At 35.8% G+C, this 17,877-nt stretch overlaps 2 protein-coding genes and 1 long non-coding RNA gene across 5 annotated transcripts; 2 read left to right on the top strand and 1 right to left on the bottom strand.

Annotated features, from left to right (window-relative positions):
- The first annotated feature begins 824 nt into the window (after positions 1 to 824).
- On the top strand, positions 825 to 5,997 carry LOC111486496 (mitochondrial phosphate carrier protein 1, mitochondrial). 2 transcript variants are annotated; one of them, XR_002718885.1, is made up of 7 exons: positions 825 to 1,216; positions 2,320 to 2,669; positions 2,762 to 2,805; positions 2,964 to 3,178; positions 4,056 to 4,180; positions 5,224 to 5,328; positions 5,883 to 5,997. XR_002718885.1 is itself a non-coding variant. In XM_023133674.1 (6 exons), the coding sequence occupies exons 1-6, from the start codon at positions 1,076 to 1,078 to the stop codon at positions 5,264 to 5,266; spliced, it is 918 nt and encodes a 305-aa protein (XP_022989442.1). In that variant the 5' UTR covers positions 825 to 1,075; the 3' UTR covers positions 5,267 to 5,626. The 2 variants fall into 2 exon arrangements, 1 of the variants encoding a protein (XP_022989442.1); XM_023133674.1 differs by lacking the exon at positions 5,883 to 5,997 and having other exon boundaries at positions 5,224 to 5,626.
- Positions 5,998 to 6,710: 713 nt separating this feature from the next.
- LOC111486555 lies at positions 6,711 to 7,746 on the bottom strand. The gene is made up of 3 exons (XR_002718906.1): positions 7,726 to 7,746; positions 7,527 to 7,631; positions 6,711 to 6,725 (listed from the first exon to the last, which is right to left on the bottom strand). It is a non-coding gene; the product is annotated as an uncharacterized LOC111486555 (long non-coding RNA).
- Positions 7,747 to 7,987: 241 nt separating this feature from the next.
- Positions 7,988 to 13,829, top strand: LOC111486445 (calcium-dependent protein kinase 26-like). 2 transcript variants are annotated; one of them, XM_023133606.1, is made up of 9 exons: positions 7,988 to 8,088; positions 8,347 to 9,220; positions 9,703 to 9,846; positions 10,158 to 10,310; positions 10,610 to 10,725; positions 10,898 to 11,065; positions 12,760 to 12,984; positions 13,126 to 13,274; positions 13,463 to 13,829. In XM_023133606.1, exons 2-8 carry the CDS (start codon positions 8,434 to 8,436, stop codon positions 13,246 to 13,248), a joined length of 1,716 nt encoding a protein of 571 aa, XP_022989374.1. In that variant the 5' UTR covers positions 7,988 to 8,088; positions 8,347 to 8,433; the 3' UTR covers positions 13,249 to 13,274; positions 13,463 to 13,829. The 2 variants fall into 2 exon arrangements, with proteins under 2 accessions (XP_022989374.1, XP_022989375.1); XM_023133607.1 differs by lacking the exon at positions 7,988 to 8,088 and having other exon boundaries at positions 8,434 to 9,220; positions 13,409 to 13,829.
- The last annotated feature ends 4,048 nt before the right edge of the window (positions 13,830 to 17,877 follow it).

Here is a 17,877-nt window from a genome sequence, read left to right on the forward strand (position 1 = left end):
CAACCAATTAGATTCTTATTTATTTTTTTTCATTTTTAAAATTCTAAACATTTTTTCTTTTAGCATTTTTTATTTTTTTTTTAAATATTAAAACTTTCAATTTAAAAAATCTATATTTTTTTTTATTTTTTTAAATATTAAATTTTTAAATTTTAAAAATCTCATTTTTTAAATATTTTTTTCTCCCACAATGGTATGATATTGTCCACGACAGTGACTTTGTCATGATATCAGCAAGTTGATCCTTAGAAGATATGAGTCACATATCAAGTTGACGGGTTGATACTCGTTCACGAACGAAGTGATATTAAATGAATATGACTCTTCACAATGGTACGTTATTGTCCACTTTAAATATAAGCTCTCCTAACTTTGTTATTCAAAAAAAAAAAAAAAACTTAATTTTGAATTTTATTTTTAGTCTGGTCCTTCATTTTATATAAACTCGAGGCGAATATATTAAATTTTATTTATCTTTAAAAATTTAATATATATAGAAAGTAAGAATTATATAATATATATATTCCTTCCTAAAATAATAAATGTAGGGGGAGAAATTTTGGAAATTGATAATGAAAGATTGAAGAAATTCAAGAAAGTCAAATTTGAATTTTATTACAAAGATTTGTAGAAGTATGTGGTCTGAAAACAACCCATGAACAGCAATGCCCGCCGAACGTCCATAGGCGACCTCTCAAGTTTCTTGGAATTGGGCTTCGTAAACAGCAACCCAGCCATGCCACAGAGGGCCCATTTAGAGAACGCAAGGCGGAATATGTTCGTCGTCGTCTAAGTCGAGGACAGAGTGTCACAATTATTCCAAACTTTTTGGGCCATGTATTTTCCAATCGCGAACGTGGCTATATCCACATCAATGAAGAAAAAGGTAAAACAACGAAACATTTCCCAAAACCCTTTACTTACCCAGTTGTGATCTTCATAACAAACCAGCCGCGCAGGGTAGAAAACAGGAATTTCAATCAAATTCATTGATGGGTGTCTCTGAAAAAGCACGAACAGGAACTGGTTTGGAAGTAAGAATCTAGAACAAGAAGAAGGGTTTTGAGAGAGAGAGATGAGAGAGGTTGAAGGAAGAAGGCTATGCCAGGAGTTTTCAGCTGGGTATTATGGCCTTTGTACTGTTGGGGGAATGCTCAGTGCTGGGGCTACCCATCTTGCTCTTACGCCTCTTGATGTCTTGAAGGTTAATATGCAGGTATTTCTTGGTTTTGGTTGTATAATGTTCATTATGTTCTTATGAGGTTGCTTTCATTGTCCTTGCTGCTCTGTTCCTTCATGAATGGTTTAGTTGAAATGTTTATAGTTTATGAGTCTTGTGAGCTGTTTGTGACTAGTTTTAGTATGAGACTGAGGGAGTATGAAAGGAATTTTGAGCTATGTTTTTGAAAATTATGCTTAGGATTTCACCTTTCTTAAAGAAACGATTTGATTCGTAGTCAAAACGGTTCGATTCTTAGTCGAATTCCAAAAACAAAAACAAGTTCTGAAGAACTTAAAACTTAACCATTTGGTTTTTTAAAATTAAACTTATAAATATAACTTCCACTTATAAGTTCGTTCGTTTGTTATCGACCTTTTACCTGTGTTTTGAAAGATGAAGCGAAGTTTTGAACATGAAACAATAGTGTTATCAAACGAGATATATATATATAGTGTTAGGAATTAGGGATCTCCACAATGGTATACTATTGTCCACTCTGAGCATAAGCTCTCGTGGCTTTACTTTGAGCTTCCCCAAAAGGCGTCATACCAATGGAGATGTATTCCTTACCTATAAACCCATGATCATTCCCTAAATTAGCAATGTGGGACTCCCTCCCAACAATCCTCCCCTTAAACAAAGTACACCATAGAGCCTCCCCTGAGGCCTATAGAGCCCTCGAACAGTCTTCCCTTAATTGAGACTTGATTCCTTTCCTTTCTTTGGAGCCTTCGAACAAAGTACACCCTCGAGGCCCACAACTTCTTTGTTTGACATTTGAGGACTCTATTGACATGGCTAAGTTAAGGGCATGATTTTGATACAATGCTAGGGATCACGACTCTCCACAATGATATGATATTGTCCACTTTGAGCATAAGCTCTCATGACTTTGCTTTGGGCTTCCCCAAAAGGCCTCATACCAATGGAGGTGTATTCCTTACTTATAAATCCATGATCATTCCCTAAATTAGCGAATGCGGGACTCCCTCCCACTCAACATATAGTTCATTATTTTCAGAAGCTAATATTTGTACATCTCATGGAAACAAGAATCGACAATAAAACTAATCTTACGAGTTCGTTTTCTACCGTAGGTGAATCCTATTAAGTACAATGGCATTTCTTCTGGTTTTTCGGTTCTTTGGAGGGAACAAGGTCCTTCATCCCTTTGGAGAGGTTGGTCAGGCAAGTTATTCGGATATGGCGTTCAAGGCGGGTTCAAATTCGGTCTCTACGAATACTTCAAGAAGTCTTACTCTGATTTGTTGGAAGGCCACAGCAGAAGTTCCATATACTTTCTCAGTAGTGCTTCTGCTCAATTCTTTGCTGATGTTGCTCTCTGCCCTTTTGAAGCTGTCAAGGTCAGAGTCCAAACACAGCCCTATTATGCCAAGGGATTGGCTGATGGCTTTCCAAAGCTATACTACAGTGAAGGTCTTTCTGGGTAAGCAATGGCTACAAACAAAAGGAATACATCATCTCTTTATCGTCTTTTATGTCTTCAATATCTTCGTTGATATCGATCTTTTATTGCAGTTTCTACCGAGGGCTTTTTCCACTTTGGGGACGAAATCTTCCATGTAACGTCTCTAACTCGTTGCATTTTCTAGCTGTGATATCTATTCATTTCGAAAACGGAAAATTGAATATCGTTATCAAATAGGGCCTTAAGTTGTGAACTTCTAAAGCGTAATTGTTTCTCATTGATAATATTATCATTTGTAATTGTCTTCAACAGTCTCCATGGTTATGTTCTCGACATTTGAGCATTCGGTGGACTTCATATATCGAAAGATCATTCGGCGTAGAAAGGAAGATTGCTCGAGAACACAACAGCTCGGTGTTACATGTTTGGCTGGCTATGCAGCTGGAGCTGTTAGTACTATTGTCTCGAATCCAGCTGATAACATTGTTTCCTCTCTTTATAATAAAAAGGCTGATAGTATAGTGCAGGTACTCCTGCTGCTCTCTTACTCTCTCTTATTAAGTATGCCTAGTTATTGAGAAAATCGTACCGTAGGTCCCTCGCTAAGAAGAAATGTGGCGCTCTTAATGAAGCATGCACCCTAAGTTAAAAGAAAGAACCTAAGTAGATATTGTCATTTTTGAGCTTTTCCTTTCGGACTTCCCCTCAAGGTTTTAAAACGTGACTACTGGGAAGAGGTTTCCACACCCTTATAAAAAATGCTTCGTTACCCTCCTTAACTGATGTGGGATCTCACAATTCACCTCCCTTAGGATCCAGCGTCCTTGCTGACACACCGCCCAGTGTCCGACTCTGAAACCTTTTGTAACAGCCCAAACCTACTGTTAGCAGATATTGTCTTCTTTGAGATTTCCCTTTCGGGCTTCCTCTTAAGGTTTTAAAATGCGTCTACTATAGAGAGATTTCCACACCCTTATAAGAAATGTTTCGTTCCCTTCTCCAACCAATGTGAGATCTCACAATCCACCCCTCTTGGACGCCCAACATCCTTGCTGCCCACTGCCTGGAGTCTGACTCTGATATCATTTGTAACCGCCCAATCCCACTAGCAGATATTGTCCTCTTTGGGCTTTCCCTTCCAAGCTCTCGAGGTTTAAAAACGTATCTATGGGGAGAAGTTTCTACACTCTTATAAGGAATGTTTTATTTCCCTCTCCAAACGACGTGAGCTAATTTATTTGCATATTTTTTCATATATATGTGTGTGTGTTTGGCTGGCACTTTAAGCTCCTAAGGAATATTGCAAACTAATGCTTTTAGAAGCTCTTGTACTCATGCTTTTAGCACTTGTCTAGAGATGAAGTAAAACTAAATGGTGTTTTTGTTTGGATATTCCTCTTGCAGGCAGTGAAGAACATAGGATTTGGCAATCTATTTACTAGAAGTCTCCCTGTCAGAATTGCACTTGTTGGTCCTCTTGTTACATCGCAGTGGTTCCTTTATGACACAATTAAAGTGCTAAGTGGACTGTAAGTATTTTTTTTCTTACATCGTATTCAATGTTTAGATATCGTAGGGTTAAGATGCATTAGAAGTGGAGACCGGGGATGAGAGGGAGAGAGTGTGAGATCCCACATCGATTGGAGAGGGGAACAAAGCATTCCTTATAAGGGTGTGGAAACCTCTCTATGTTAAGCGCGTTTTAAAACCTTGAGAGGAAATCCTTGAAGGGAAAGCTTGAAGAGAACAATATCTGTTAGCGGTGCGCTTGGGCTGTTATGAATGATAGTAGATCCAGTCACCGAACAGTGTGCCAGCGAAGACGTTGGGCCCCCACAGGGGTGGATTGTTAGATCCCACATCGGTTGGAGAGGGGAACGAAGCATTCCTTATAAAGGCGTGGTAATCTCTTCCTATCAGACACGTTTTAAAATCTTGAAGGGAAGCCCTGGAAGGGAAAGTCCAAAGAGGACAATATCTGCTAGCGGTGGGCTTGGGCGGTTATAGAGAGTGATCACAGAGAGGCATATGAGTTAAGGAAGAGTGATTATGAGCCCTTTTGTAACATAATAACACCTGATCAACATTCTTTTAAAATGAATGAATCTACGAGACATTTGAACTTTTATATCTAATAAGGTATTAAAATTTCGATTTTGAGTCCAATAGATTCATCAATTAAAATAATGTTAGAATAGGTGTAATACCTATTCTATACAAATTTGCAAGCTCACGGACTTATTAGAAATAAAGTACTTGTTTTAAAAGTTGCTATATGACCTTTGACCTTTCATAAACGTTTCAAAATTACTTTTAGAGTATAAGAACCTTAGAATGTCAGGCGAAAAGTCAACATGTTTGATGTCTTGCTTTCATACTTAATCTATGCAAGCATCCCAGTCGTTCTAACGAGTTTCTATTCTAAGGGTAGTTTTGAAACGTTTATGAAAGGTCAAGGGTATTATTGCAACCTTTGAAGCAATAAAAGTACTTTAAAAAAACGAGTTTGTTGGGGACGATTTGGTAAAATGCCTAGTTCTACCAACTCTATTATTTTTCTTTTATAATTTAGGCCTACAAGTGGAGGGGTCAACAGGCAATTGGAAGAAGCTTAGCCATCAACCTTGTTGGAGCTTTCTGGTGAAGGGCACATCAGATGAATTCAATAAAAAACATGGTAAATTTTACTTTTACCTCTTATTTCCATTTAGATAAATTAAAATTTACTAAAATTTCGTTAATTTTATCGTAATAAATCTTTAGATATATGTATATATTAGAATAACGGGTTTTTGTTGCAATGACAATATCACGAAATTTATTTTTATTGTTCTTTTTTCGTGTTCATCATGTGAGGTGAAGAGATTTGGACCTCATTGGTCGATGGTATAGGTCGAGTTATACCATTTGTTGTATAAATTCAAGGAAGAGTTCATACATTATATGCATTAGAATGTTGTATTCATGTTAACGTATATCATATTTAACCATTATGGGTTGGCTTAGTAGTCGATCATAAGAGCCTTGAATAATAAGAGGAGAGGAAATGGATACCGTTCACGTTGACTTGGATACCCATACATATTTAAAAAAAAAATGTTATTGTGGGTTGTAATTGGTTGTCGAAAGAAATCATTGTGCTATCAAAAGATGTGCAATCATGTTATCTAGAAGTTTCCATGTTCGAAAATTTTATTTGTTGGTGACCATACACTATTTTCTCTTTATTAGTTCTTATAGGCCGCGACGAACGAGAACTTATAGTTGAGAATCGACGAACTGGAAAAACAACTATAGCTATTGACCTTTGAGAGTGAGATATTGTATTGTGTCTATGTAGCTATCGGCCAGAAACGGTCGACTATGGCACAATTAGTTCAAATTCTTTGTTTTAGAAAATTTTGGTAATTAATTACTTATATAAATATTTTATCAATTAAAATACTATTTTTGATTTTATTTCAATTATGTAAGTCTAAATTAATAAATAAAAGAAAAGAATTTTTTAACTTCGTTCCGTGTTTCAGAATTATATTTAGAGTAGAATTTTGTCTCGTGTTTCACAACGATGAAATTAGAATATTTAGATTAAATTTTTATAAATGAGAATGCTTTGATTTTTTGGTCAAAATTCTAAATGATTTTTTCTTAAGATATTTTTGAAACTTCCACAATTTTTTTTTTAAATAATTGGGTATTTTTTTTAAAACAATGGGCAAATTTGTAAATATATTTTATATCTTATTATATTTTTTTTATTAAAATTAGTTAAATAATAATAGTAATTTTTAATGTGATTCAAAAATTATAGAAAATTGTAATATATATTTTTAAATATAATAAATACTAAATTGGAAAAAATATGTATATATATACATATGAAAATTACCAAGCTTGGACATACTAAAAATAGTAAGGTTGAAGAAGAAAAATGGGATGGTAGTTACACGCGCCTCACGCGCCGATATGAAAGCTTAGATTTTATCCTCCCGAAACACCGGGCAATGGCTGGTTGATATTGACTCGACAGCACTGGAAATTTACAATTCGACAAGCGCTTTCCTAATGCGTGTGCTACACGGACCAATTATAATTAAGTTTAGATTTCCGAAAACAAATGGATAATTCTTTTCCATAACAGACAAAAATAAAATATTCTTTATAATATTCAAATTCAATTAAAATTTTGACAAAATTGTTATATTTTAATTTTTTTATTATTAACATGTAAATTACAACAAAAAAATTATTGTATCATAGTCAATTAAAATACTTTATTAGCTTTTAAAATATTTTAATTTTAAAATTTTATTATGTATTGGTTAAATATAGAAAGTTTAAGTCCGAGATTAGTAATAAATAAATGTATTTAATTAAAGACATTAGACTTAATTATTGTAAGGAAATTTAATTAAATAATTAATATTTATTACCGTTTTCAAATTTACCAACTAAATGCATTTTTTTATTACAAAAATATTTTAATAATATTGACTTTTTATTTTTTATTTAACAAAATTTTTAAAACTTCACTTCTAATATTTTACACGTGGTTTGAAATACTTATTTACATAAATACCCTTTTAATTTTTTTTTTTAATTCCAAAACTTTCAAAAATTAAAATTGAATCCCTTTGGATTAGAAACTCTCCCTACCCGTACCCGATAGTTATATGCTCAAAATCGTTGTTGCTGCCGCCTTTTTGCTTGCATCACATATAACACCAAATTCAATATTTCAAATTTTACTTTCAAAATTCTCTTTCGAAATTTCTCTACCCCCGTTTTTAGAACTTTCTTCTTAAATCAGGGTCAGAGGTTCAAGCATACGTCACTTAGCCGAAGGTGACGCAAGAACGAATCGACTTAACTCACTTGTTTGTTACTGGGAAGTGAGTGCCGCACAATCGCAAGTCCATTGTCATCCAAAGTGCGATGGTGACGAGTGATATCAAGAGTTATCCTCAAATAATATCCTAACTAATAATTATAAAACTAATAAAATTTAAATAAACATAAATTAGTTATAATTAAAATAAAAAACAGAATTTAAATTTATAATAAATAAATAAACCGTGAGCGCAGGTCAAAGGGATCTGTCCACACGCGTATTTACCAATTTATTTCTAAATTTATATAGACAAAATTAATATATATATATATATAATTAATTAATTAAAAATTAAAAAAAAAAAAAAAAGAGTAGCTGGTCAGCACTGACTTCCGATGTTTCTCAGCAGCAACCAACCAAGACCAAATAACAAATCGGACTTGGTCCCCGGTTTTTTATTTTACTATTATTAATAATTAATTATTTATTATTATTATTTTGTTTGCTTATATACACCTTCCCTGTTCTTTTTATATCTTTCATTTTTCCTGCTCAAATCATTTTCTCTCCACTGTTCATGGATTCCAGAACCACAACAACAATTCGGTACTTCTTCTTCGTCTTCTCTCTCTCCTTTTCTTTTGGATTTCGTATAATTTTTTTGTCATTTCTTTTTCCTTCTTCTTCTTCTTCAATTATTCTATTTCAGTTTTTTTTTTTTTTTTCCTTTTCTTTTTAGATTCTAAGCATATTTTTGAAGCTAACAGTGCGATTAATTGGTTTCCGATCTGGTTTGATTTGTGAAGAATTTCTGGAATCTCTAATTTTGTCAATTTAGGATTGATTTTTGTTTGTTTTGGTTAGGGTTTCGTGATTGATGAGACGTGATTGGTGAGTTTTGGGAGAGAGGGAGCGAGAGAGAAACAGAACTGAAGGGCGATTACGTGTTTCATGGGCAATACCTGCCGTGGATCTTTCAAAGGGAATATATTTCAGGGCTACAGCCAGCCCGAGGACAGCTCAACACTCTATTCTAAGCGCAATAACAGCAGTTCTTCAGCCCGATCGAATTCTGATATTTCCCCTACCAGTATAAACACTCACAATTTAATTGCACAAGAGTTTTCCAAAGAGAACAAGACGAAATCCAAGGATAACGATTACAATCAAGCCTTCTTAAGCCCCACCAAGAAAGACTTCACAATGAGGAAAAGCGCTGAGAATCAAGCCTATTATGTTTTGGGTCATAAGACTGCAAACATTCGAGATCTCTATACGCTCGGTCGGAAATTAGGACAGGGACAGTTTGGAACTACTTATTTGTGCACTGAGATTACCACTGGCATTGAGTATGCTTGTAAGTCTATCTCGAAGAGGAAGTTGATTGCGAAGGAGGATGTCGAGGACGTTCGACGGGAGATTCAGATCATGCACCATTTGGCAGGTCATAAGAATATTGTAACCATCAAGGGTGCTTATGAAGATTCTTTGTATGTTCATATTGTAATGGAGCTTTGTAGCGGCGGGGAGTTGTTCGACAGGATCATCCATAGGGGACATTACAGTGAGAGGAAAGCTGCTGAGTTAACCAGGATTATTGTCGGGGTTGTCGAGACTTGCCATTCGCTTGGAGTTATGCATAGAGATTTGAAGCCAGAGAATTTCTTGTTGGTTAACAAGGATGATGACTTCTCTCTTAAAGCTATTGATTTTGGCCTCTCTGTTTTCTTCAAACCAGGTGAAAAGAAAGTTCCGTAGTTATTCTATTTCCTTTTTGGTTTTATTGATGAATCAAAGGTCCTATTAGATGTATGGTTCGGCAATATTGATACTTAAACTGTGTTTATGGCATGTGTAGTAACCATTAATCCTCGTTAATCATCTGTGGCATATCAGATAAATCATATGATAATCCCCTCAATGAGTTAGAAAACAATTTTTATTGAAATATTCAGTTTCTTTAAGGAAAAGGATTGAGATTCCAGGAATTATCACATGCATTATGCAGAAAAAGAGAAGTAGGACTGCTGCAATAAATCAAAAGGAGGTAATTCCTGATCCTTTCCTAAAAGATTCTGAATATTTCAAAAGATTGATCATCTACGTTTCAATTATACAAAACGAGCTCACTTGACTTAGATTTTTTTTTCTTCCATTATCATTTGTTTAATCAATACATCGAATTCTTTTTCATTGCTAATATGCACAAAACAACTTCAGGTCAAATTTTCACTGATGTTGTTGGAAGCCCATACTATGTTGCTCCAGAGGTACTTCTTAAGCACTATGGACCGGCAGCGGACGTGTGGACTGCAGGAGTTATCTTGTATATATTGCTGAGTGGTGTGCCACCATTTTGGGCAGGTAATTGTAGTTTTTTCCAAATAAAAACACTACTAAGAACCTGAATTAGTTATTGCCTATTAGTTGAGGAACTGGGGTGTGGGGGTGGTAAGGGCACCCAGGTCCTCCTTGGTGTCAATCCTTCGCACAAATTGATTAACCATGAAACCTTTGATATATTTGATATCTCTGGAGGTAGAGTCAAGGGTCGATATCTCTCTAAGCTCTAGCGGGGTGTGGTCTAATACCATGGTTGTAGAAAAGGAAACTAATGAACAAGTTCTTATGTATGGTTGCTAAGTAGTTATTTTCTTCCTCTTCTCTACACTCAGAAACTCAACAAGGAATATTTGATGCTGTGCTGAAGGGACATATCGACTTCGACTCAGACCCTTGGCCCCTAATATCTGACAGTGCAAAGGATATTATCAGAAAGATGCTATGTTCTCGACCATCAGATCGTTTGACTGCTCATGAAGTATTATGTATGTATATTTTTCAACATTTCTTTAATCTTTATAAAAGTAAAATTTAAGGATTCCTTGAAAATCAGTCAGTCATTCACAACCACCAACCACTAGTGGTACTAACCACTAGTGAAGGTTTCCTTAAAAAGTTAAAGGATTAGTAATTCTTTTGAGAAATTGAATGGATTCCTTCTTTTTGCAAGGAAGGTAATAAAAAAAAGGAAAGAAGATGAGTTCTTCTTTACAAGTGTACTTATAGAATATTCTAAGTTTTATACGAGTCTGATTAAATTATTATACCTTCATAATCTGTACAGGTCATCCTTGGATTTGCGAAAATGGGGTTGCTCCTGATAGGGCTCTCGATCCTGCCGTACTTTCTCGACTCAAACAATTCTCTGCAATGAATAAGTTAAAGAAGATGGCATTACGAGTAAGTATACCAACAAGCCCTTTCACCTAGGTGGGATAGCTGAAATTCAACACCCAATTAAATGTTAGCAAGTTTGCATAGAATACCTACTATTAGAAAAGCTTAATGCAAGCTTTTGCACATTTTTGGCTTAAATGACTGATGTGTAAAATCTGCACGTTTGAACTGTTAGGTGATTGCTGAAAGCCTCTCTGAAGAGGAGATTGCTGGCCTTAGAGAAATGTTTACAGCTATGGACACTGATAACAGTGGCGCAATTACCTTTGATGAACTCAAAGCTGGTTTGAGAAGATATGGTTCGACCTTGAAAGATATTGAAATACGCGACCTTATGGATGCGGTAACTTTTTGCATGTCTCAAGGAACATTTACTTTCCATTGCATGAGTATATTTATATTTTTCACCATCATCTATTACATTGACATTGTTAACTTTAGCCCCTCCATTTTGTCTAGCTTAGATGAGCTACATTCTGATTCTTTGTTACCTTGTGCTATTTGGTCAAGAAATTTCATGTTCATAGCCCTCGCAACTAGGTTCCTTGATATTCACTAGTCTTGCTCCTATTTCAAGTCAAAGCATTATGTAGTTCTTAATGTGCAGTAACTTTAGATGCATATGTGGATATGATATAGCTGCGGTAGTGGAGGACTTCTGAGAATTTTCGGTGGCTCCTTGATATATCATCTTTTTTTTTCAGTGTCTCAATCATAAGAACTCCAAAGTTAAGTGTGCTATGCTTGGAGTAATTTTATGTTTGGTGGCATTCTGAGAATTTTCTTAAGATGCATGTGAGTGAAGACAAAATAATGTAACTTCGTTGCAATAGAATGTTAGGGTTGCAAGGGTTGCACTAGAATGTTAGGGTACACAGATGCCAAATTTGGATGCATTTGAATCTTGGACATGAGCCGTTACTAAAATTAAAATTTTAGGGTGATTGAAAGGAATAGAACTCTTCAAAGTTAAATTTTTGAGTTCGGATGGCTCTTAATTTAGCTCAATTTAGCTCAATTCCATGCCTCCGGTTGATGTCCTTTTTGTTATTGTTCTCCATTTATAATTAACTTAATTAGGAGCGATTTTTTGCAACTCCTACTGGGGATTTGTAGATTTTGGTCAACGTTTTACTAACATCACTTTGTTATAGAGACTTGAGTAGTAGTGGGATGTAGAATTCTTTGATATAGTTTTGATATAGTGTGATGTCTTACATTGGTGGGAGAGGAGAACAAATCACCCTTTATAAGGGTGTGGAAACCTTCCCCTAACAGATGCGTTTTAAAGCCTTGAGGGGAAGCTCGAAAAGGAAAGCCCAAAGAGGACAATATCTGCTAGCAGTGGGCCTGGGTCGTTACCAATGGTATCAGAGCCAGACACCGGACGATGTGTCAATCTTCTCGCTGTTCCCCGAAGGGGGTAGACACAAAGCAGTGTGCTGGACCCCAAAGGGGGGTGGATTTGGAGGCAGTCCCACATCGATTGGAAAAAGGAACGAGTGCCAGCGAGGACGTTGGACATCGAAGGGGGGTGGATTGTGATGTCCCACATTGGTTGGGGAGGAGAACAAATCACCTTTATAAGGGTGTGGAAACCTTCTCCTAGCAGACGCGTTTTAAAGCCTTGACGGGAAGCCCGAAAGGGAAAGCCCAAAAAAGACAATATCTGCTAGCGGTGGGCCTAGGTTGTTACATATATAATCGATATGTCCTGTCTTTTGCTTAGGTTCCTATCCCAGAATTTGACTTTTTGTAACTTCTCTCATCTTGTTTTTCTTTTATAAAAAAGTTGTGGGAAATCCGCATATTCAACTTGGAATTTGACTCTCTCCCGCAGTACTGATTACTATTCTGTGGTTGTCTTTCTTCCCGTTTAAGAAGGAAGGTGGCTATGGAAGAAAAGGCTGCTTCAAGTTTCAGAAATGAATTTGTTTCTATGATCAATCAACTTTGTTGAATTTTCATATGAATCTGTATGGTTTGTATGCTTACAGGTTCTTGAACCCCAGGAAAATTTACTTAAATTTCTTTCAGGCTGACATTGACAATAGTGGGACTATCGACTATGGAGAATTTATTGCTGCAACCATTCATCTCAACAAACTAGAGCGTGAAGAACACCTTGTTGCTGCATTTCGATACTTTGACAAAGATGGAAGTGGTTACATCACAGTTGATGAGCTGCAGCAAGCTTGTGCAGAACATAATATGACCGACGCATACCTCGAGGACGTAATCAGAGAAGTTGACCAAGATAATGTAATCCTCACAACTTTATACTATGATTATACACCCGTATTCTTAGATCAGGACACTCGGATCCTATGTGGGTCATGGGATGGAGAAGAAAAGAAAATTGCACTTTGCACTTGGTTTAGTGGTATGCTTTGTGTCATGCAGGATGGAAGGATCGATTATGGTGAGTTTGTTGCCATGATGCAGAAAGGCAATGCAGGAGTTGGAAGACGAACTATGAGAAACAGTTTGAATTTGAGCATGAGAGACGGACCCGGTGCTCTTTAGCCTCCGAACCACACGCTTCAGTAAAGGTACTGATCACCTATCAATATCTACATATCAGTTTCAGAGTGATGCTACTTGCAATGTCTAAAGTCTGAACTTAACAATCTAGGCTGATGCAAATATAGTTTTTAAGTTCATAGATTTTGTTCATGTCTATCAGGTATTAGACTTACAAGCACGCTATCGGTACGTATAACGGCTTGGAATTCTGCAGGTTGTACAGCCGGTTGTCGAATTGAGGAATTGATACCTTCCCGAAGGAGCTCCTCTTCCTCCTAGCTTCAAGGATCATTGCGAAGGATTTCTGTAGTGAAGACTGCTTGAGTATTTCCCTAATATATTTCCTTCTCATTGCTGTATTAGCCAAATGGTGATGTGGTTAGAAATATGAACTCCCGAGTGTGAAAGTGCTAGAGAGATGTTCGAGTTGCTAGGGTTCTTTTGCATAACATTTTCATTTGGGGATTATTTATCTGTTTGTATAGATACTCTTATCTTCTTCTACCTCTGCTTCAAATTTCATTACAATATTGTAACTTTTCTCCATTGATAATTCCATCAAGTTGTCCATTCTTCCAAAACTAATAGGCACACCATAGTTTTATGTTTATGTATGAAACTAAATCTAACAAACTCCCATCTTATTGCAGCTTCTGAGAATGCTGCCTATGTGACACGGAATCGACTTAGTGATTCATTATGCTATATGAAAGAAAGTCATAAAATATGCTAACTCCTGAATCCACTCGAAAAGTTAGTCACCTTCAACAAAGTTATAAACGAAGAGGATTAGTCACATTTAACAAAGTTGTACATGCACCATGAAAAATGAACTTAATCCATCGACAACATCAAAATGCAAATAATTCCCTAGGCAAACATGATTCAGAAGGACCAAATAGCTTAGAGTGTCATTCAGTATGAAGCAGGAAAGCATAGAGGAAAAGACTTGAGGTTGCTTACCAGCCCGCAAGTATGCAGTTTGCAGGGGGGAAATGAGGTAACCAGTTCTGTTTTTTAAAGTTAATTGCAGTATAATTTAACAATTAGATGTGGAAATTCTAAATTGTAGGAAGAACTTGCCTTCAATTTTGCAGCGCTTGAAAAGATGCATCTTGATCTAATTGCATGCCCGTGATCAAAAAGCCATCCTACTTCACAGCAAGCAACTATGAACAGAACTGGAGCTCTGACTTTGAACGTGAGTATCGGAAAGAGCAGTTTTAGCGACGACGGAAGAGGCCGCCGGAGTGACGTTTATCCCGATGTTCGAAGACGAACGACGATTGCAATGAAGAAAACGCTGCTGTTGAAGGCGAGAGAAGCAGCGATGGTGTAGAATTCCCGGAGAAGAAACGACGGAGGACGTCAAGGCTCTGTTCTGACAGATAACACAGCTGGGAGAAGCGAACGTCATAGAAATCCTACAAAGAAACTTTTAGTAACAGTTTGTAAATTCAAATGAAACCTGCGAAACTCTCCCGTTTCCTCAGCCGTAGCCTCGCCGGAGAGGAAGGAACCGGAGAATTCTGAAAGAGAGAAGAAAGAAACAGCGAAGGAAGTTTATCAGAAGACAAATGGAGAAGAAAATAGCTTTTTATATGAAGAAAACAAAAATGCCGAATTAAACTCAAATGTCACGTGACCTGCTTGTGCTTTAAACGACGTCGCTTTGGACATCTGTAAACACATCTCTAACTTGTCCACGTGTCAGTCTGTCAGATGACGTTGCTCTGGCCTGGCCCAATAAACTATCATTTTGGACCGAGCCCAATAAGCAACCCTTTTGGACCTTCCTGGCCCAGTAAGCTCCAACTTTCAAGGGGCAAAATGGTAAAACCACATATAAATTTTGCCAAAATTAATAAATTCTAGTGCATTTTTTAAATAAAAAAATTTAGCCCTCTGTATATATATTTTTTAATTAAGCAATTAAATTACTTAAAAATTATTATATTACAAGAGATTTTGATGGATTGAAATTACTTTAAAATATATTTTTAAAAAAATAAATAATTTTCGAACCGAACAAATTTTATTATTTTTTGAAACTTCGAAAATAATCGTAAAAATATATATATAGATCGAGTCACGTTTTTTTTTTTTTTTTTTTTTTTTTTTTTTTTTTTTTTTTTTTTTTTTTTTTTTTTTTTTTTTTTTTTTTTTTTTTTTTTTTTTTTTTTTTTTTTTTGTGAAATAATATTTTAAAGAATAATAGAAATAAATAAGATATGGTTCCAATATTGTAGGAGAGTTATGTGACCGACAATAGGATGTGACGTGTCAGCAAGAGATTGGACAGAGCATGAACTTCGAAGGGATCTTAATTATTCATCAATTTCTTGCCATTCTCTAGATCTATGCATTAATTCTCACACCGACACCACCTTTTTTTCCACAATTATATGATACTTTTTTGGGAAAATAAATAATTTCAATTTTATATAATTTTTTTAATGACGAATTTTTAGAGTTAGTTCAATTAGTAATTATTGTCTGGTTTGACTCATTGTTCTTTGTCAATCTCACAAACCTCAGAGAATCACGACATTTTACCTTTAAATTTTACTTAGATATACTAATTAATAATTGATTTTTTTTCTTTATTTGTATTTATTATTATTTTACTAAAAATATTATTTTTCAAGTTTTGGTACAAATTTATTTTCGTCGTATGTGGGTGTTTATTCCCCCGTTAACTTGCTTCGGTGTCATATTATTAAATTTTTTTAGGTATAATTTACACAAGGAAACAAAAAAATAAATCATTTTAATTTTGAATTTTACATTTGTTGATTTCAATCTTTTATTTATTTTTTCATAAAATTGAAATGGTATGTTTAAATTGTAATAAACATATGACCATATTGTCTTCTTAGGCTTTCCCTTTCGGACTTCCCCTTAAGGCTTTAAAAATGGTACGTGAAGGTTTCCACATCTTATAAATGGTGGTTTGTTCTCTTCCCCAACTAATGTGAGACATCAAAATCCACCCCCCTTTTCGAGCCCAACGTCCTCTATGGCACTCTTTCCTTCCTTCAATCGGTGTGGGACCGCCCCAAATCTACCCCTTTGGGACATAGCATCCTTACTGGCACCCCGCCTCTTGTCCTACCGCCTTCGGGAAACCGCGAGAAGGCTGGCATATCATCCGATATCTGATTTTGATAACATTTGTAACCACCCAATGGGTCGTTACAACTTATTTAATTTGAAAAATAAATTAATAAATAAAACATTAAAACACATTATCTTTGCTTGTAGAATAAGCTTGGCCTAAAACCTAAAAAGAATTAAATTAAATTACTTCGTATTTTCAGTGTGTTAATATGTTGTTGAATATTTAATAAAAAAAATTTATATTTAATAAAAAATTGTTTTTGTATATATAAAATTGAAGGGTTATAAGTATGATGTTTTTGAATTTTAAAAATTTATTAGATATAAAATTAAAATTTTGAGGTTAAATTTATAATTTAATAAATAAATAAAAGCAAAGAGAGAAAATGTAGTATTGGAATTACAATGGAAAAATACTATGAAATTTGACGTTGATTATACAAACAAAAAACAAAATCTGCAAAAACAAGTAGAATTCTTATGTACTTCAAACTCTTTGATCTCATAATTTGCGATGAAGATCTCTGGAATCTCTCTGTTCTTTTTCACCTCAGGACCGGCGAGCAATCAAATGTGCGTTCTCTGTTTCGATCGATCGAAGAACTGCTGAACACGATGAACAGATTGATTTAGCCAAATCGATTTAGGCAACAATTACAGCGAAAATCAGAGGCCTCCATTGGCGGAATCGGAAGCTTCTTTTTCTATATCCTTGTAGTTTTCCTGAATCTAGCTTGAAACAGAGCATATTATTCAACACAAAAGTCTGAATTCCTTCGAACACATAAAATCGATTACAATGTAAACGCCTAGGATTTCACACCGTCATCGAAATTCTTCGAGTAATTAACCGAATCGTATTTGAAAGTTTGAGGAAGACCGACGCGATCGGAGCGAATCAGTTTGCGGAACTCAGACCTAACCTTATAGAAAAGATGTCTGAAACTACCTCTGCAATTAGATCTAAGAGATTTTGTTTCTTCATCGTTCATTTCCAGATCTCGAGCGAAGGCAGCCTTGCGAGAGAGGATCCAGGACCATCCCCAATCCCACCACTTCCGGAGCGATTTGCCGGTGTGATCGCGCAAAGAAGACACCGATTTAGATCTATGAAACGACCAGGAAGTAACAGGCGAAGAAATCGGCTGGATCTTGAAGGAAATCGAAGAAAGCCTTCGGCGTAGCGTCTGAGTGGAGTCGGGCTGCGAGACAGGGAGCGCGTCGTTGAGAGGCCGCGTAGGAAGAAAGCTCCGCCGTGGAATGGAAGTCATGGTGATGAAACTGAGGCCGCGGCGGCGGAGGGATTGGCGCCGGTGATCGGAAAGAAGTAGAGAGAGAGAGAGAGAGGGAGAAATGAGGCGTGTTTGGCAATGAGAGGAGAGTTTTATTCAGTTTTGGCGGGGGGTTGCAGATGATTATCGTGGGGTCCGCTCTGATACTGTTTGAAAATTACTGTTACTAACTTCATTTTTTAATGACCGTAAAAGTAAAAAAAAAAAAAAAAAAAAA

Source organism: Cucurbita maxima, unplaced genomic scaffold (genome assembly GCF_002738345.1).
Source record: "Cucurbita maxima cultivar Rimu unplaced genomic scaffold, Cmax_1.0 Cma_Scf00011, whole genome shotgun sequence".
Classification (NCBI taxonomy): Eukaryota; Viridiplantae; Streptophyta; class Magnoliopsida; order Cucurbitales; family Cucurbitaceae; genus Cucurbita; species Cucurbita maxima.

Excerpts from the sequence above, each read along its gene's own strand:
- LOC111486496 (XM_023133674.1), top strand. The coding sequence starts at position 1,076 with ATGAGAGAGGTTGAAGGAAGAAGGCTATGCCAGGAGTTTTCAGCTGGG. Across the intron at positions 2,806-2,963 it reads TTGGGGACGAAATCTTCCAT|TCTCCATGGTTATGTTCTCG; the intron begins GTAACGTCTCTA and ends TGTCTTCAACAG. Across the intron at positions 4,181-5,223 it reads ATTAAAGTGCTAAGTGGACT|GCCTACAAGTGGAGGGGTCA; the intron begins GTAAGTATTTTT and ends TTTATAATTTAG.
- LOC111486445 (XM_023133606.1), top strand. The coding sequence starts at position 8,434 with ATGGGCAATACCTGCCGTGGATCTTTCAAAGGGAATATATTTCAGGGC. Across the intron at positions 9,847-10,157 it reads TGTGCCACCATTTTGGGCAG|AAACTCAACAAGGAATATTT; the intron begins GTAATTGTAGTT and ends CTCTACACTCAG. Across the intron at positions 10,726-10,897 it reads TAAAGAAGATGGCATTACGA|GTGATTGCTGAAAGCCTCTC; the intron begins GTAAGTATACCA and ends TTGAACTGTTAG.